This window comes from Sylvia atricapilla, chromosome 28 (assembly GCF_009819655.1).
Source record: "Sylvia atricapilla isolate bSylAtr1 chromosome 28, bSylAtr1.pri, whole genome shotgun sequence".
In the NCBI taxonomy this organism is placed as follows: domain Eukaryota; kingdom Metazoa; phylum Chordata; class Aves; order Passeriformes; family Sylviidae; genus Sylvia; species Sylvia atricapilla.
The window spans coordinates 3,977,684-3,994,889 of record NC_089167.1 but is presented as its reverse complement, the minus strand read 5'-3'; the positions used below and the strand labels follow the sequence as shown (position 1 = coordinate 3,994,889).

At 56.0% G+C, this 17,206-nt stretch overlaps 2 protein-coding genes across 3 annotated transcripts in view; one reads left to right on the top strand and one right to left on the bottom strand.

Moving 5' to 3' along the window:
- The first annotated feature begins 4,037 nt into the window (after positions 1–4,037).
- PBDC1 (polysaccharide biosynthesis domain containing 1) lies at positions 4,038–7,736 on the top strand. 2 transcript variants are annotated; one of them, XM_066337176.1, is made up of 6 exons: positions 4,038–4,093; positions 4,232–4,297; positions 5,805–5,864; positions 5,940–6,080; positions 7,243–7,354; positions 7,439–7,736. In XM_066337176.1, the coding sequence occupies exons 1-6, from the start codon at positions 4,067–4,069 to the stop codon at positions 7,549–7,551; spliced, it is 519 nt and encodes a 172-aa protein (XP_066193273.1). In that variant the 5' UTR covers positions 4,038–4,066; the 3' UTR covers positions 7,552–7,736. The 2 variants fall into 2 exon arrangements, with proteins under 2 accessions (XP_066193273.1, XP_066193274.1); XM_066337177.1 differs by lacking the exon at positions 5,805–5,864.
- Positions 7,737–9,197: 1,461 nt separating this feature from the next.
- XPO7 (exportin 7) overlaps positions 9,198–17,206 on the bottom strand; it is a 42,355-nt gene continuing 34,346 nt past the window's right edge. The window contains 5 exon segments of the mRNA XM_066337099.1: positions 9,198–11,005; positions 13,110–13,237; positions 13,694–13,792; positions 14,935–15,095; positions 16,975–17,113. Coding sequence (XP_066193196.1) covers positions 10,912–11,005; positions 13,110–13,237; positions 13,694–13,792; positions 14,935–15,095; positions 16,975–17,113 — 621 coding nt within the window. The 3' untranslated portion in view covers positions 9,198–10,911.

Sequence of the window (17,206 nt, the reverse complement as noted above, 5' to 3'; positions counted from 1 at the left end):
AGCACGACCTGCAGGAGGCCAGTGGGAACCAGCCCCGGCAGCGGCCGTGGGGCAGCAGCGACCCCCCAAACCCCCCGAACCCCCCAAACCCTCCCCGGGCCCTCACCATGGGCAGCAGCGAGGGTTTCAGCGTGGCGATGGGCAGCCACACGCGGTTGTCGCTGTCCCCCGATGTCACCTCCACCATGTGGAATTCATCCCGGGCCGCCGGCCCCAGGCAGATCTGGGAGAGGAGGAGAATCACCCCAAAACTCCGCGTGCTCCTCTGCCAGCACCCCCTTTTCTTGGGATTTTTTTGGGAATTTTGGGGGGCTGAGGGCATCCCCCTGCCCGTGGTGGGAATTCATTCAATCCCTGAGGATTCTTGGCAGGACCTGGCAGGGGATCCTCAGGGATTTTTGGGGGGCAAATCCTCCTCAGCCACAATCCCCACCGAGGGAATTCAGCCCCCAAACTGTGCAGAGATGATTCCCTCCAGAACCCTCGGGAATCTGGGGGGCTGAGGGACACAACTCCCCTGGTCCCTGCCTGCTACTCTTTCTGCCACATCCTCATTAATTAATTAACCCCGGAATCAATCCCATCAAATTAACCACCCTCAAAAAACCCAAACCCACCAAATAAGCCCCCCAAAAGAAACCCAAATTAACCACCAAAACCCCCTCAAACTCCACCAAATTAACCACCCCAAAATACCCCCAAACACACCAAACTACCCACCAAAAAAACCCCCCAAACCCACCACATTAACCACCCCAAACCCCCCAAACCCACTAAATTACCCACCCTAAAAACCCCAAACCCACCAAATTAACCACCAAAAAACCCCAAAACACACCAAATTACCCACCAAAACCCCTTCAAATTGCACCAAATTACCCACCCCAAAAACCCAAACCCACCAAATTACCCACCCCCAAAAACCCCAAACCTACCAAATTAACCACCCCAAACCCACCAAATTGCCCACCCCCAAAACCCCAAACCCCAAACTCACCAAATCGCCCACCCAAAAAACCCCAAACCCACCAAATTAACAACCCCAAAAACCCCAAACACACCAAATTTCTCACCACAAACCCACCAAATTACCCACCCCCAAACCCCAAACCCACCAAATTAACCACCCAAAACCCCACCAAATCACCCACCCCAAAACCCCAAACTCACTAAATCACCCACCCAAAAAAAACCCAAACCCACCAAATTAACAAACCCAAAACCCCCAAACCCACCAAATTTCTCACCCCAAACCCACCAAATCACCCACCCCCAAACCCCAAACCCACCAAATCACCCACCCCAAAAACCCCAAACTCACCAAATCTCTCACCCCAAACCCACCAAACCACCCCCCCAATCCCCCAGTGCCCATCGCGGCCCCGCGGTGGTTTGGGGTCCCGCACCGTGCAGAGCACCAGCTGCTGCTGCTCTCGGTGCCCGTCCGGGGCCAGCGGGAAGGTGTAGGAGCGTTTGTCCCCGCTCAGCTCACACCCTGCGGGGACACAGGGGACACGGCCGTGCCGGGGGCGCCCCACCGCCGGGAGCCCCGGGGCTGGCCGCGGGTTTGGGGTGGGTTGGGGTGTTTGGGGTTTTGAGGTGTTTTGGGGTGTGTGGGGTGTTTTGGGATATTCGGGGTGTTGGGGTTGTTTTGGAGTGTGTAGGGTGTTGTGGAGTGTTTGGGGTGTGGGGGTTTTTGAGGTGTTTTGGGGTGTTTGGGGTGTGTGCGGTGTTTGGGGTTTTTGGGTGTTCAGGGTGTTTGGGGTGTTTCGGGGTGTGTGGGGTATTCGGGGTGTTGCGGGGTGTTTGGGGTTTGTGGGGTGTTTTGGGGTCTGTGGGGTGTTTGGGAGTGTTCGGGGTGTTTGGGGTTTGTGGGGCGTTAGGGGTGGTTTGGGGTGTTGTGGGGTGTTTGGGGTGTGTGGGGTTTATGGGGCGTTAGGGGTGTTTTTGGGTATTCGGGGTGTTTGGGGTGTTTGGGGGTCTGTGGAGTGTTTATGGGACGTTTGGGTTTTTGAGGTGTTTTCGGGTGTTTGGGCTGTTTGGGGTTTGTGGGCTGTTTGGGAGTGTTCGGGGTGTTTGGGGTATGTGGGGTGTTCGGGGTTTTTGGGTATTTGGGGTGTTCGGGGTATTCAGGGTTTGTGGGGCATTAGGGGTGTTTTGGGTGTTCGGGGTGTTGGGGATGTTTTGGGGTGTTTGAGGTGGTTTAGGGTGTGTGCGGTGTTTGGGGTGTTTTGAGATATTCGGGGTGCTTTGGGTGTTCTGAGTGTTTGAGGTGTTTGGGGTGTTTTGGGGTATTTGGGGTGTTGGGGTTGTTTTGGGGTGTGGAGGGTTTTTGGCGTGTTTTGGGGAGTTTTAGGGTGTTCAGGGTGTTTTGAGGTATTTGGGGTGTTTGGGGTGATTGGAGTGTTCGGGGGTTAATGGGTTTTTGGGGTGTTGTGGGGTGTTTGGGGTGTGTGGAGTTTATGGGGTGTGCGGGGTTTATGGGGTGTGTGGGGTTTATGGGGTTTATGGGGTTTTTTTGGTGTTTCGGGATGTGTGGGGTTTATGGGGTTTTTTGGGATGTTTCGGGGTGTTTTGGGGTCTATGGGGTGTTTGGGGGTGTGCGGGGTGGCGGCACTCACCCCAGAGGATGGACACGGGCCTGCCGAAGCGGCTGCCGGTGCTGTCTGACAGGGACATGGCTCAGGGGGCGCAGCCTGGGGGGACACGGGGACGTGGGACCCCCTCAATCCACCCGAACCCCCAAAGCGACCCCACGGACAGCGGGGACACCCCACGGACAGCGGGGACACCCCACAGCGGGCGCTTGTAGGGCCACGGCCACCCCACACCGCGTTAGTGAGTTAATGAGTTAATTAGCCAATTAACCCCTCGGATGGGGCTCCTAATGAGGGTGGGAGCCTCCCCACCGATGTGTCACAGGTCCCATCCCTGGTGGCCCCACCCCGCGTGTCCCCGAGTGTCCCCCCGCCCTGGGTGTCCCCCGGTGTCCCCCCGTGTTCTCCTGTGTCCCCTCATGTCACCCGTGTCCCCTCGCCTCGCGTGTCCCCCGTGTTGTCCCGTGTCCCTCGATATCCCCTCGTGTCCCCACGCCTCCCTGTGACCCCCCGTGTTGTCCCGTGTCCCCCATCTCCCCGTCCCCTCGTGTTCCTGCTCTCCCCGTGTCCCCCTCGTGTCCCCCTCTGAGCCCCCGTGTCCCCTTGCCCTGCGTACCCTCTGTCCCCCCGTATCCCTGCTGTCCCCTCCCTGTCCCCCCCGATCCCCCCTCTGTCCGCCCGTCTCCCTCCCCTGTCCCCTTTCTATCCCCCCGTGTCCCCCCTGTTCCTCCGCGTCCCCCCTTTGTCCCCTCCGTCCCCTCTCTATCCCCCCCTGTCCCATGTCCCCGCCGTCCCCTCCGTCCTCCCTTGTACCCCCCGTCCCCCCCGGTGTCCCCCGTGTCCCCCCCGTCCCCTGTCCCCTCTCTATCCCCCCTGTCCCCCCTCTATCCCCCTGTCCCCCGTCCCCTCTCTGTCCCCTCTCTGTCGCCTGTCTGTCCCCTGTCCCCGTGTCCCCTCTCTATCCCCCTGTCCCCTCTCTGTCCCCTGTCCCCTCTCTATCCCCCTGCCCCCTGTCCCCTCTCTGTCCCCTGTCCCTTGTCCCCGTGTCCCCTCTCTGTCCCCTCTCTATCCCCCCGTCCCCTCTCTATCCCCCCTGTCCCCTTGTCCCCTCTCTGTCCCGTGTCCCCTCTCTGTCCCCTGTCCCGTGTCCCCTCTGTGTCCCCTGTCCCCTCTCTATCCCCCTGTCCCCTCTCTGTCCCGCGTCCCCTCTCTGTCCCGTGTCCCGTGTCCCCTCTCTATCCCCCTGTCCCCAGCCTCGTGTCCCGTGTCCCCTGTCCCGTGTCCCGTGTCCCGTGTCCCGTGTCCCGTGTCCCCTGTCTGTCCCGTGTCCCCTGTCCCGTGTCCCGTGTCCCGTGTCCCGTGTCCCGTGTCCCCTCTCTGTCCCGTGTCCCCTCTCTGTCCCGTGTCCCGTGTCCCGTGTCCCGTGTCCCCTCCCCGTGGGCGGGGCGGCCGCTCCCCTTCCGGCGGCGATGGCGGCGGCGGGGCTGGCGGGGCTGGTGAGCCCGGGGACCCTGGGGACAATGGGGACCCTGGGGACCCTGTGTGACCCTGTGTGACCCTGTGTGACCCCGGCGGGCCGTGGGGGCCGTGTCCCCGCCGTGTCCCCGCCGTGTCGCAGCCTCGTGTCCCCGCAGGGCCCCGGCGAGGCCGCGGCGGCCGCTCAGGCGCTGGCGCTGCCCGCGGAGTCCTTCGGCAACGACGTGAGTGACACTGGCGACACTGGGGGGACTGGGGACAGTGAGGGGACTGGGGACAGTGAGGGGACTGGGGGCAGTGGGGGGACTGGGGGCAGTGGGGGGACTGGGGACTGGGGGGGACTGATGGGCCTGAGGGACACTGGGGGGACTGAGAACACTGGGGGGACTGGGGACACTGGGGGGACTGGGGGGACGGGAGACAGTGGGGGGACTGGGGGGGACTGATGGGACCAGAGGGGCTGGGGGACTGGGGACAGTGGGAGGACTGGGGACACTGGGGGCGGTGGCGGGCCTGGGGACACTGGGGGAACTGATGGGCCTGGGAGACACTGGGGGGACTGGGGACAAGGGGGGGACTGGAGGGGACTGATGGGACCAGAGGGGCTGGGGGACTGGGGACACTGGGGGGACTGGGGACACTGGGGGGACTGGGGACACTGGGGGGACTGGGGGCAGTGGGGACAGTGGGGGGCCTGGGGGGGACTGGGGACGCTGCGAGGACTGATGGGACTGGGGGGGCTGGGGACAAGGGGGGACTGGAGGGGGCTGATGGGACTAGAGGGGCTGGGGGACTAGGGACACTGGGGGCAGTGGGGACACTGGGGACAGTGAGGGGCCTGGGGGGGACTGGGAACGCTGCGAGGACTGATGGGACTGGGGGGGACTGGGAACACTGCGGGACACTGGGGGCAGTGGGGGGCCTGGGGACTGGGGGGGACTGATGGGCCTGGGGGACACTGGGGGGACTGGGGGCGACTGGGGGGACTGGGGACACTGGGGGGACTGGGGGCAGTGGGGACACTGGGGGCGACTGGGGACGCTGCGAGGACTGATGGGACTGGGGAGGACTGGGGACAGTGTGAGACAGTGGGGACACTGGGGAGGACTGGGGACACTGCGGGACACTGGGGACAAGTGGGGTACTGGGGACACTGTGGGGACTGGGGACACTGGGGGGGACTGGGGCGAACTGATGGGACTAGCGGGGCTGGGGACACTGAGGGGATTGGGAGGGACTGGGGGCACTGGGAGGCCTTACTGGGAGGGAATCCCAGTTTTGGGCAGTTCCCCCAATCCAGGAGGGTCCCAGTCCTGCGAGGGGGTCTCAGTTTTGGGGGGTCTCAGTTTTGGGGGGTCTCAGTTTTGAGGGGTCTCAGTTTTGGGGGGGTCTCAGTTTTGGGGGGTCTCAGTTTTGGGGGGGGTCTCAGTTTTGGGGGGGGTCTCAGTTTTGGGGGGTCTCAGTTTTGAGGAGTCTCAGTTTTGGAGGGGTCTCAGTTTTGGGGGGTCCCAACCTTGTCCCCTGGGAGGAGGAGAACCCCAAAAATCCCAACCCCCAAGGGAAGAGAATCCCCCAGAACGGGAGGCGAGGAGCCCCAAGGGGAGGAAACCCCCTGAAGGTGGGGAGAAAACCCCCCAAAAGGGGCAGAGGGACCCCGAGATGGGAGGAGGGACCCCCCCGAGGGGACACTGTCCCCAGGAGGTGTCCCAGCTGTCCCTGCTCCGTGTCCAGCCCCGCGTGGAGCTGGCCTGGGCCATGAAGGCTCATCAGCACGCCCAAGTCTACTTCAACGTGAGTTTGGCAGCGTTTGGGGCGGGGGGGACATTTTGGGGGGCTTCCCAGCTGACCTTTGACCTCCCCCTGCAGCTCATCTCCTCGGTGGACCCCAAATTCCTGAACCTTACCAAGGTGGACGATCGGATCTACGAGGAATTCCGGGAGACCTTCGGGGATCTGCGCGTGGACGTGCTGGACCCCGAGGAGCTGAAGTCGGAGGCGGCCAAGGCGGTGCGTGGAGGGCCTTGGGTTGGTTTTGGGGAGGGTTTTGATCTCCGTGGCTCCTTCCTGCTCCAAGGTCAAGGAGAAGAAAACTCAGGAGAGGTTTTTTATTTTGGTGAAGTCTGGCCTTGAGGTTTCTCCTCCGCTGCCGAACTCACGGGACGCGCGCGGGAAGGTGGGAAAATGGCCTCGCCCCGCTCGTCCCAAGGACTTTTCAACAATTAGCAAAACCAATTAAAAGGCGACACACGGGTTATTTGTGTTTATAACCCAATTGAGGACGGCGCAGTGTCCGCAGTGCGGCTGCCACCGGCCAATGAGGAAAGGTCACCCAAACCCGGGGAGAAGGGGGAAGGAGAAAGTGAAGAAAAGCGACAAAGGCAACGCCCCAAATCCTCCATCTTGACTCCTCTGTGCTGTTAGACACCGAAACACCAAATCCCAAGTTTCCAGGACTCCCAGCAGATCTCCATGGGATTTTCCCCCCTTTTTCCTGGGATTTTGGGGTGCATTGGGGGACTGGGGGGCATTACTGGAAGAGAGGCACAGATTTTTGGGGTCTCTGCGCTGTGGGGTCCCTGTCCTCACAGGGGGGTCCCAGATTTGATGGGGTTTCAGCTTTTGGGGTCCCTGTCCTGGAAGAGCAGCCTCAGATTTGGGGGTTCCAACTTTTGGGGTCTGTGTTGTGTGAGGGGTCCCAGTGCTGGGCGGGTTCCTGAGCTTTGGGGGTCCCTTTCCAGGGGGCATTCCAGATTTGGGGGTCCCAGCCCTGGTAGAGCAGTCCCAGAATTAGGGAGTTCCTGCTTTTGGGGTCCCAGTCCCAAGAGAGTTCCCTGGTTTTGGGGGTTCCCTGGTTTTGGGGGTTCCAGCTTTTGGGGTCCCAGTCCCGGGAGGGTGGTCCTGGAAGAGTGGCCTCAGATTTGGGGGTTCCGACTTCTGGGGTCCGTGTTGTGTGAGGGGTCCCAGTCCCGGGAGGATTCCCCAGCTTTGGGGGTTCCCCAGATTTGGGGTCCCAGTCCTGGGAGGGTTCTCAGTTTTGGGGGTTCCCTGGTTTTGGGGGTTCCCAGTTTTGAGGTCCCTGTCCTGGGAGGGTTTCCCAGCTTTGGGGGTTCCCCATCTTTGGGGCTCCCCAGTTTTGGGGTCGCAGCTTTCGGGGTCCATCCCTCCCCAGAAGTGGCGCCCGTTCTGCCTGCGCTTCGAGGGCGTGGTGGAGGATTTCAACTACGGCACGCTGCTGCGCCTGGACTCCCGCCGGGAATACTCCGAGGAGAACACCATCTTCGGTGGGAAACGGGCTGTGGGGGGCCGGGGGGGGACCCCAAAATCCCAGACCCGCCCCGGGGCTGATCCCTCGGCCTCTTTTTCAGCCACCAGGATCCAGTTTTTCGCCATCGAGATCGCCCGGAACAGGGAAGGCTGCAATGACCACGTTTACAGCAGCGCCAGGGAGACGACGGCCCAGGAGGACAAATCAGGATGAGGATTGGGAATTTGGGGAGGGAGGAGGAGGGGCAGGAGCCCCCAGACTCGATTTGAGGGGAGCAGGAGCCCCCCCAGCCGCGCTCCGGACCCATTCCCAGCCTTTGGGAAAGCTCTGGAAGGACGGAGGGGCTGGAGCTGCCTCTGCTTCTCCTCCAGCTGTAAATAAATATTTTCAAATCCCAATCCTGGTGTTGGGATTCCTGTTGGAAAATCCCAGTCCCAGTTTAGGGGTTCACTGGGGTGTTTCCCCTCTCCCCTCGCGGGTGTGGGGAGGCTGTTCCCTAAAATGGGGGAGAACTTCCAGGATTTGGGGCCAAATCCAGGTGGGTTTTGGTCGGAGCTTCGCTCGCTCTGATCAAAGGAGCGTCCACCTGCCTCCAGATGAAATCTGGGGGTTTGATTGGGAGAAGTCACCCTGCAGGAAAGGGCTGGGGCTGTTGGGGGGTCTTGGGGTGAAGAGGGAGAGGTCCTGGGGGTTTTGGGGTGCAGGGAGGGTTATCAGGGCTCTGAGGAGGAACTGAGAGTTCTGGGGTGCATCTCGGGGCTCTGGGGGGACTCTGGGGGTCCCGGGAAGACCCTTGGGGCTTTGGGGTGAATCTCTGGGTTCTGGGGTGACTCTTGGGTTTCTGGGAGGGTTTTCAGGGTTCTGGGAAGAAATTTGGGGTGCAGGGAGGATTCTCAGAGCTCTGAGAAGGAACTGGGGTGACTCTTGGGATTTTTAGAGTGACTCGTGTTTCTGGGGTGACTCTCGGGACCCTTGGGGGCACTCTCAGGGCCCTGGGGTGAATCTCTGGGTTCTGGGGTCACCCTCGGGGTTCCAGGCGCACTCTCAGGGCCCTTCGGTGACTCTTGGGACTTCTGGAGTGACTCTTGAGTTTCTGGGGTGACCCTCAGGGCTCTGGGGACACTCTCAGAATCCTGGGGTGACCCTGGGGACACTCTCAGGGCTCTGGGGTGACCCTGGGGACACTCTCAGGGCTCTGGGGACACTCTCAGGATCCTGGGGTGACCCTGGGGACACTCTCAGGACTCTGGGCTGACCCTGGGGACACTCTCAGGACTTTGGGGTGACTCTCAGGGCTCTGGGGACACTCTCAGGATCCTGGGGTGACCCTGGGGACACTCTCAGGGCTTTTGGGTGACCCTGGAGGCTCTGGGGACACTCTCAACGCTCTGGGGACACTCTCGTGGCTTTGGGGTGACCCTGGGGACACTCTTAGGACTCTGGGGTCACCCTGGGGACACTCTCATGGCTCTGGGGACACTCTCAGGACTCTGGGCTGACCCTGGGGACACTCTCAGGACTTTGGGATGACTCTCAGGGCTCTGGGGACACTCTCAGGGCTCTGGGGTGACCCTCAGGGCTCTCGGGACACTCTCAGGATCCTGGGGTGACCCTGGGGACACTCTCAGGACTCCGGGGTGACCCTGGGGACACTCTCATGGCTCTGGGGTGACCCCGGGGACACTCTCAGGACTTTGGGGTGACCCTGGGGACACTCTCAGGGCTCTAGGGTGACCCCGGGGACACTCTGGGGGGTCTGGGGTGACCCTGGGGACACTCTCACTGCTCTGGGGACACTCTCAGGGCTCTGGGGTGACCCCGGGGACACTCTGGGGGCTCGGGGCGCAGGCAGAGCCGTGTCAGTAGAAACCATTGAGTTTTATTTGCAGTCACAATGCTTACACTGTTTGCAGCAAACACCCCGACATCAACCAGCATCTGCTCACGCGGGAAAGGACCCAACACACAACCGCCAGGGGCAGAGGGGGGAAAAAACCAACCACAACAACAACGGCGGGCCCAAAGAGCCCCAAAAAAATAAAATTAAAACAAGGGTGGAGGGGAGGGGAGGGGAAAAAAACCAACCCAACAAAACCAAAGCCAAAAAACGACGGAACCGAAAAACCCGGAAGAAAATAAAATAAGGGTGAAAAAAAAAGATAATCAAATAAAATTAAAATAAGAGGAAAAAAAAAATTCAAATAAAATTAAAAGAGCGTCTGGGAAGAGAAAAGTGAAGCCCTATCAAAGGCTCCAGAGTGTGTTTTTTTTTTATTTTTTGGGGGGGAGAGCTGAGCAAGAGGATGCACACGACTAGCAGCAACAATAGTGGGGGATACAAGGCAAAGGGCTTCCCTCCCCTCGGCTCCCTGGGATCAATCGCTTCTCCCATCAATCGATATCCCAAACGTTGATTAGAGGACTCCAGGGCAGGAAGGGGCCTGTCCCCAAGGGCCGAGGCTGGGGACCTGCGGGGAGCAGCCCCCGCGCTGCCGTCGGCTCCAGCTCCAGCCCGGAAAAACGGGAACAAAAACGGGGCGGAAAAAGAGGAAAAAGAGGAAAAGGAGGGCCCTGGGAGGGGCTACTGCTACAGAGGGGACAGGAGGGACACCCACGAGCAAGCACAAACGGAGGGGTCACGTCATGGCTTCGAGTTCCCAAGAACGAGGGCGAGACGGGACCGGGAAATTGTGATTTTTTTTTTTCTTTTTTTTTTTTTTTTTTTTTCTTTTGGAAGGGGGGCTTAATAAGAAAAAATATACATTTGGAATTTTACAATGCCTTTTTTTTTTTTTTTTTTTTAGTGGTGGTTTTTTATTTATTTATTTATTATTATTATTATTTTTAATTTTTTTGTCGGCTTTTTTTAAAATTTTTTTGTTTTTGTGTGTCGTTTTTGAGTTTTTTGCTTCTCTCTCTCTCTCTCTCTCTCTCTCTCCACGGCTCGTCTCACTAAATAGATCTCTGCACTTTCACACAGCCACCCCCTCGCCCAGTAAAGCTTCAGGCCACGCTTTCCTCACTCGCATTCACCACCCTCACACCAGCACTGGGTGCACCAGGACTCTGTAAAAATTTCAATCACACTTTGTTTTTTTTTGTCTTTTTTTTCTTCCTCGTTTTTGTCTTTTTTTTTTTTTTTTTTCCGTCGTGTTTGTTTTTTTTTTTTTTGTGTTTTTTTTTTTTTTTTTTTTTTGTGTTTTTTTTGGTCGTTTTTTTGTCTTTTTTTCCGCGGGTTTTTTTTTTCTTTTTTTTTTTTTTTTTTTTCTGTCTCGTTTTTCTGAAACTCAATATAAACCTTGCTCCAAAACGTTATGAAAAAATGTACATTTTTTTTTTGTTTGTTTGTTTTTGTTTTTGTTTTGTTTTTATACAAGGCAGGCTTCTCGCAGCAGAGCGCTGGCGCTTCCACATTCCGGCCAGGGAAGGGAAATAAAAGAGAGACAACGGACAACCTTGGAATTCCTGGATTCTGCCCTTCCCACGGGAGAAAAAAACCACCTGCCCAGGTGAGCTCAACCTGCTGCTCCCTCCTCCCTGGGGCCTGGGGACGTTCCCTGGCAGCGCGAGGTGTCAGCTCATCATGTCGTTGCTGTTGACGCCGTAGCTCGAGTTCTTCATGGAGTCGTTGACCTCCCTCCGGAACGCCGAGAGGTTCTGGGTGAACCTGGGGGGACGGCAGGAGACACGCCGTCATTCCAGCATTCCGTCATTCCAGCATTCTGTCATTCCAGCATTCTGTCATTCCAGCATTCTGTCATTCCAGCATTCCGTCATTCCAGCATTCCGTCACTCCAGCATTCTGTCATTCCAACGCTCCGTCATTCCAGCATTCCGTCATTCCAGCATTCCGTCATTCCAGCATTCCCTCACTCCAACATTCCGTCATTCCAGCATTCTGTCATTCCAGCATTCCGTCATTCCAGCATTCTGTCACTCCAACATTCTGTCATTCCAGCATCCCAACATTCTGTCATTCTGTCACTCCAGCATTCTGTCATTTCATCATTCCGTCATTCCAACACTCTGTCATTCCAACAGTCCGTCATTCCAGCAGTTCTACATGCCGACATTCCGTCATTCCAACATTCCCTCACTCCAACATTCCGTCATTCCAGCATTCCAACATTCTGTCATTCTGTCACTTCAGCATTCCGTCATTTCCATCATTTCGTCATTCCAACACTCCGTCATTCCAACATTTCGTCATTGCAGCATTCTGTCATTCCAACATTCCGTCATTCCAACGCTCCGTCATTCCATCATTTCGTCATTCCAACATTCCGTCATTCTGTCATTCCGTCATTCCAACATTCCCTCACTCCAACATGCTGACATTCCGTCATTCCAACATTCCGTCATTTCATCATTCCAATATTCCAACATTCCAGCATTCTGTCATTCCAACATTCCCTCACTCCAACATTCCAACACTCCAACACTGAAACATTCCGTCATTCCAACACTCCAACATTCTGTCATTCTGCCATTCCAGCATTCCAGGGAATCGGAATTCCATGGGATCAGCTCGGAGAATCCCACCCACACCCCGGCTGAGCCCGGTGCTGTCCCCACACCGAGGACGGGGATCCAGAGCTGCCCCTGGAGGGATTGTGTCTGCCTGGAACGGGGATAGCCACAAGGAATTCCTGCCTGGGCCGAATTCCCAGGGGAAAATCTGTGGTTTCTCCATCCCTGGAAGTGTTCCAGGCCAGGCTGGATTGATGTGGGACAGCAGCACATCCCTCCTCATGGATATTGAAACTCTCCTCCAACCCAAACCATTCCACGATTCCATCCACAAACCCAATGGGCAATTAAGAAATCCCAATGGGAAACTTCAAACTGCAATGGGATTTTGGGCAGGAATTCCTGGCTGTGAGGGTGGGGAGGGGCTGGGATGGAATTCCCAGAGAAGCTGTGGCTGCCCTGGATCCCAGGCCAGGCCGGATCCACCTGGGACAGAACATGTCCCTCCTCATGGATATTTAAAACTCTTCCAACCCAACCCAATGCATTCCACGATTCCATCCACAAACCCATGAAGGAACCCCATGGAAAATTCCAAACTGAAATGGGATATTGGGAAAGAATTCCCAGAGCAGCTGCGGCTGCCTCTGGATCCCAGGTCAGACTGGATCATCTGGGACAGCAGAACATCCCCCCCCCATGGATATTCCAGCTCCATCCCACCCCAGGAGACTGGCAGCTCCTGCATCCTGCGGGGATGTGGCCATTTCCGGTTTTCCTGGGTGGTTTTCCCGGCATTCCCCGGTGCTTTTCCCGGGTGGTTTTCCCAGCGTTCCTGGGTGGCTTTCCCAGTTTTCCTGGGCGGTTTTCCCTGTGTTCCTGGGTGCTTTTCCCGGTGTTCCTGGGTGTTTTTTCCCAGTTTTCCCGGGTGGTTTTCCCGGGTGGTTTTCCCAACATTCCCATTGTTTTCCCCAGCATTCCCATTGTTTTCCCCGGCATTCCCATTGTTTTCCCCGGCATTCCCATTGTTTTTCCCGGCATTCCCATTGTTTTCCCCAGCATTCCCATTGTTTTCTCCAGCATTCCCATTGTTTCTCCCGGCATTCCCATTGTTTCTCCCGGCATTCCCGTTGTTTTCCCCAGCATTCCCGTCGTTTTCCCCAGCATTCCCGGTGTTTCTCCCGGCATTCCCGTTGTTTTCCCCAGCATTCCCGTCGTTTTCCCCAGCATTCCCGTCGTTTCTCCCAGCATTCCCGGCGTTTCTCCCGGCATTCCCGGCATTCCCGGCGCTCCGGGCTGACCTGTCGCGGTTCTTGGTGAGCAGGTTGCGCTCGATGCCCTCCATGAGGTTCTCGAAGCACAGGTGCATGGCCTGCTGCTTCTCCGGGGGCTGGCTGTTGACGATGCTGTTCCGCAGGTCCGAGAAGTACTGAGGGGACACGGGACAGCCAGCGGTGAATTCCCATGGATTTGGGGTTTGGGAGACAGCACGGCCCCCCCGAGGATGGTGGCAGTGAGGAGGGACCATCCTGGGGTTTTTTGGATGGATGGAGGGGGGTGGATTCCTTGGCTTCAAGGATCGTCCTGGTCATGGGGTCATTTTGAGGATCATCTTTGCCAAGGGATTATTCCAAAGGTTTTTTTTTTCTTCCAAGGGAAAACGGGGATTGAGGGGAAAAATGGGGGTTTGAAGGGGTAGAAAGTGGGGGAAATGGGGAAAAAATGGGGGTTTGGAGGAAAATAGGGGAGAAATGGGGGGAAAATGGAGGTTGGAGAGCACGGAGGGGAAAAATGGGGATTTGGGAGGGAAAATGGGGAAAAAGGGTGTTTTGAAAGGAAAGAAGTGGAAGTGTCCAGGCCTTTTCCGGGTGGGATGGGCCTTTACCTTCTCGTTGAGCAGGATGAGGCCGAGCAGGGGCCGGGACATGGACCACTGGTTCCGGCAGTCCTCGAAGATGATGATGTTCAGCACCGTGGAGAGCATCTGCCACGGGCCAGCAAGGGTTAACGGCGGCCCCTCCATCCCAAATCCCAGCCCAATCCCAGCCCAAATCCCATCCTGATCCCATGGATCCCATTCCAATCCCATGGATCCCATCTCAAATTCCATCTCAACCCCATGGATCCCATCCCAACCCCGTGGATCCAATTTCCATCCCATCCCAAATCTCCTCCCAATCCCATCCCCACGGATCCCATGAATCCCATAAATCCCAACAATCTCATCAATCCCATGGATCCCATCTCATAAATCCCATCAATCCCATGGATCCCATCCAGCTCCCTCCTGGCCCTGGGAATCTCCTGGAATGCTCCTGGAGCTCTCAGTGCTGCCAATCCGGGAATTCTGGTGGGTTTTGGGGTGCCCAGGGGACTTCTTGGGGCTCCCAGGTGAGTTTTGGAGCTCCCCAGGTGAGCTTCTGGGGTCTTTTGGAGCTCCCCAGGTGACTTTTGGCCTACCCAGGTGAAACTTTGGGCTCTTCAGTTGTTTTTTGGATCCCCCAGGAGATTTTTTGGATTCTCCAGGTGAGTTTTGGATTCTCCAGGCGAATTTTGGCCTCTCCAGGTATTTTTTGGATTCCCCAGGAGTTGTTTTTTGGTTCCTCAGGAGTTTTTTGACCTCCCCAGATGTGTTTTGACCTCCCCCAGGTATTTTTTTGCATCCTCACCTCAGGTGAATTTTTGACCTCCCCAGGTATTTTTTTTGGTTCCCCAGTTTATTTTGGTTTTTTTTTTTTGATTCCCCAGGTATTTTTTGACCTCCCCAGGTATTTTCTGTATTCCTCAGGTGAATTTTTTTGGGTTCCCCAGGAGTTTTTAGGAGATCCTGAGTGAATTTTTGACCTCCCCAGGTATTTTTTTTTTGGTTCCCCAGTTATTTTTTTTGATTCCCCGGGTATTTTTTGGCCTCCCCAGGTATTTTTAGGATTCCCCAGGAGTTTTTAGGAGATCCTGACTGAATTTTTGACCTCCCTAGGTATTCTTTTGACCTCCCCAGGTATTTTTTGACCTCCTCAGTTATTTTTTGGCCTCCCCAGGTATTTTTTGACCTCCCCAGGTATTTTTTGACCTCCTCAGTTATTTTTTGGCCTCCCCAGGTACATTTTCGGCCTCCCAGGGGCTGACCTGCTGGATCATCTCGGGGTGCTGCTGCATGATGTGCAGGAAGCGGTCGCTCTCCTGAGCCAGGGGCGTGGATCTCTTCTTGGTGCTGCGGGAGAGCTGCTTGAACAGGTAGGTGACGATGTGGTCCAGGCAGGAGCAGCAGCCCGTGCACACCATGGTGTCTGGGGGGACACAGGCAGCGTGGGGGGGTAAGAATGGGGGCTTGGGGGGAAAAATGGGGGTTTGGAATAAAAAATGTGGGGTTTTGGGGAAAAAAAAATTGGGGTTTGGAGACAAAAATGGGGGTTTGGGGGGGAAAATGGAGATTGAGGGAAAAAAATCAGGGGTTTGGGGGGGAAAAATGGGGGTTTGGGGGGAAAAATGAGGGTTTTGGGGGGGAAAATGGAGATTGGGGGAAAAAAATCAGGGGTTTGGGGGGAAAAAGGGGTGTTTGGGAAAAAATGTGGGTTTTGGGGGGGAGAAAATGGAGATGGGGGAAAACATGGGGGTTTGGCGGGAAAAATGGGAGTTGAGCAAAGAAATGGGGGTTTTTTTTGGGGAAAAATGGGGGTTTGGGGAAAAAATTGGGGGATTGGCAAAAAAAAAAGGGGGTTTGGGGGAAAAATGAGAGTTTGGGGGGAAAAATGGGGATTGGGGAATAAATGGGGGTTTGGGAGGTAAAAATGGGGGTTTGAAGGGGGAAAATGGGGGGTTGGGGGTAAAAAATAGGGTTTGGGGAAGAAAATGGGGGTTTGGGGGGAAAATGGAGATTGAGGGAAAAAAATCAGGGGTTTGGGGGAAAAAATGGGGGTTTTAGGGGGGGAAATGGGGGTTGAGCAAAGAAATGGGGTTATTTTTGGGGAAAAATGGGTTTTGGGGAAAAAATTGGGGGTTTGGCAAAAAAAAAGGGGGGTTGGGGGAAAAACGGGGATTTGGGGAAAACATGGGGGTTTGGGGGGAAAAATGGGGGTTTGGGGGGGGAAATGGGGGTTGAGCAAAGAAATGGGGGTTTTTTGGGGGAAAAATGGGGGTTTGGGGAAAAAAATGGGGGATTGGGGGGGAAAATGGGGATTGAGGGAAAAAATCAGGGGTTTGGGGGAGAAAAATGGGGATTTGTGAGGGAAAATGGGGGTTGAGCAAAGAAATGGGTTTTTTTTGGGGAAAAATGGGGTTTTGGGGGGAAAATGGGGGTTTGGGGAAAACATTGGGGGTTTGGCAAAAAAAAGGGGGGTTGGGGGAAAAATGGAGGTTTGGGAAAAAATTGGGGGTTTGGGGGGAAAAAATGGGGTTTGGGGAAAAAAATTGGGAGAAATGGGGGGAAAAATGGGGGTTTTTGAGAGGAAAATGAGAAAAAATGGGGAAAAAGGGGGGAAAATGGGGTTTGAGGGGGGAATGGTAATAAAATAGGGATTTGGGGTAAAAATGGGAGAAAATGGGGAAAAACAGGGTTTGGGGGGAAATGGGGTTCTGGAGGGAAAAAGTGGGGGTTTGGGGAAATATGGGGGTTTGGGGGGAATATAGGGGGAAAATGGTGAAAAAATATGGGGGTTTGGGGGGAAATGGACCAAAAAATGAGCGTTTAGGGGGAAAAGGGGGATTTGGGGGCAATGGAGGGGAGAAAATGGGGTTTGGGAGGGAAAATGGGGGAAAAATGGGGCTTGGGAGGAAAAAACAGTGGAAGTGTCCAAGGCCAGGTTGGGATAATCTGGGATAGTCGGAGGTGTCCCTGGGATTGGGACTGGCTGGGATTTAAACCCCTTCCTATCCAAATCATTCCAAAATTCCACCCTCCCACCCCTTCCCAGAACTGTTAATTGATGGAGGATTGGGATTGGATGGGATTTAAACCCCTTCCTACCCAAACCATTCCCAAATTCCACCCTCCCACTCATTCCCAGAATTAATTTCGGGAGGGTTCAGCCACAGAATGAACACTCCGACCTCTCCCTCTCTCCAAAATCCCACTTTTCCCACAGGAAAAGTGAAAAGTTGGCTCTTAACCTCCAATCTCTTCCCATTGGCAGCCCAGATCCCAGGAATGGTGGGGATTTTGGGGATTACCCAGAGCGGTGAGGCCCTCGGAGATGGAGGACAGGATGTACATGATGACGTGCGGCTCCAGGCTGGCGATGAAGTTCATGTGGTCCTGGGTCAGAACTTCCAGCAGGGAATAGTAGGATTGGCTGAGTTTGGGGTAATCCTGGGGGAAAAGCAGGAAAAATCCGCTTGGAAGGTTTGGAAGCAGCAAATTCCTAAATCCAAACTTTTGTAAATCACCTGGAATGTGCTGATG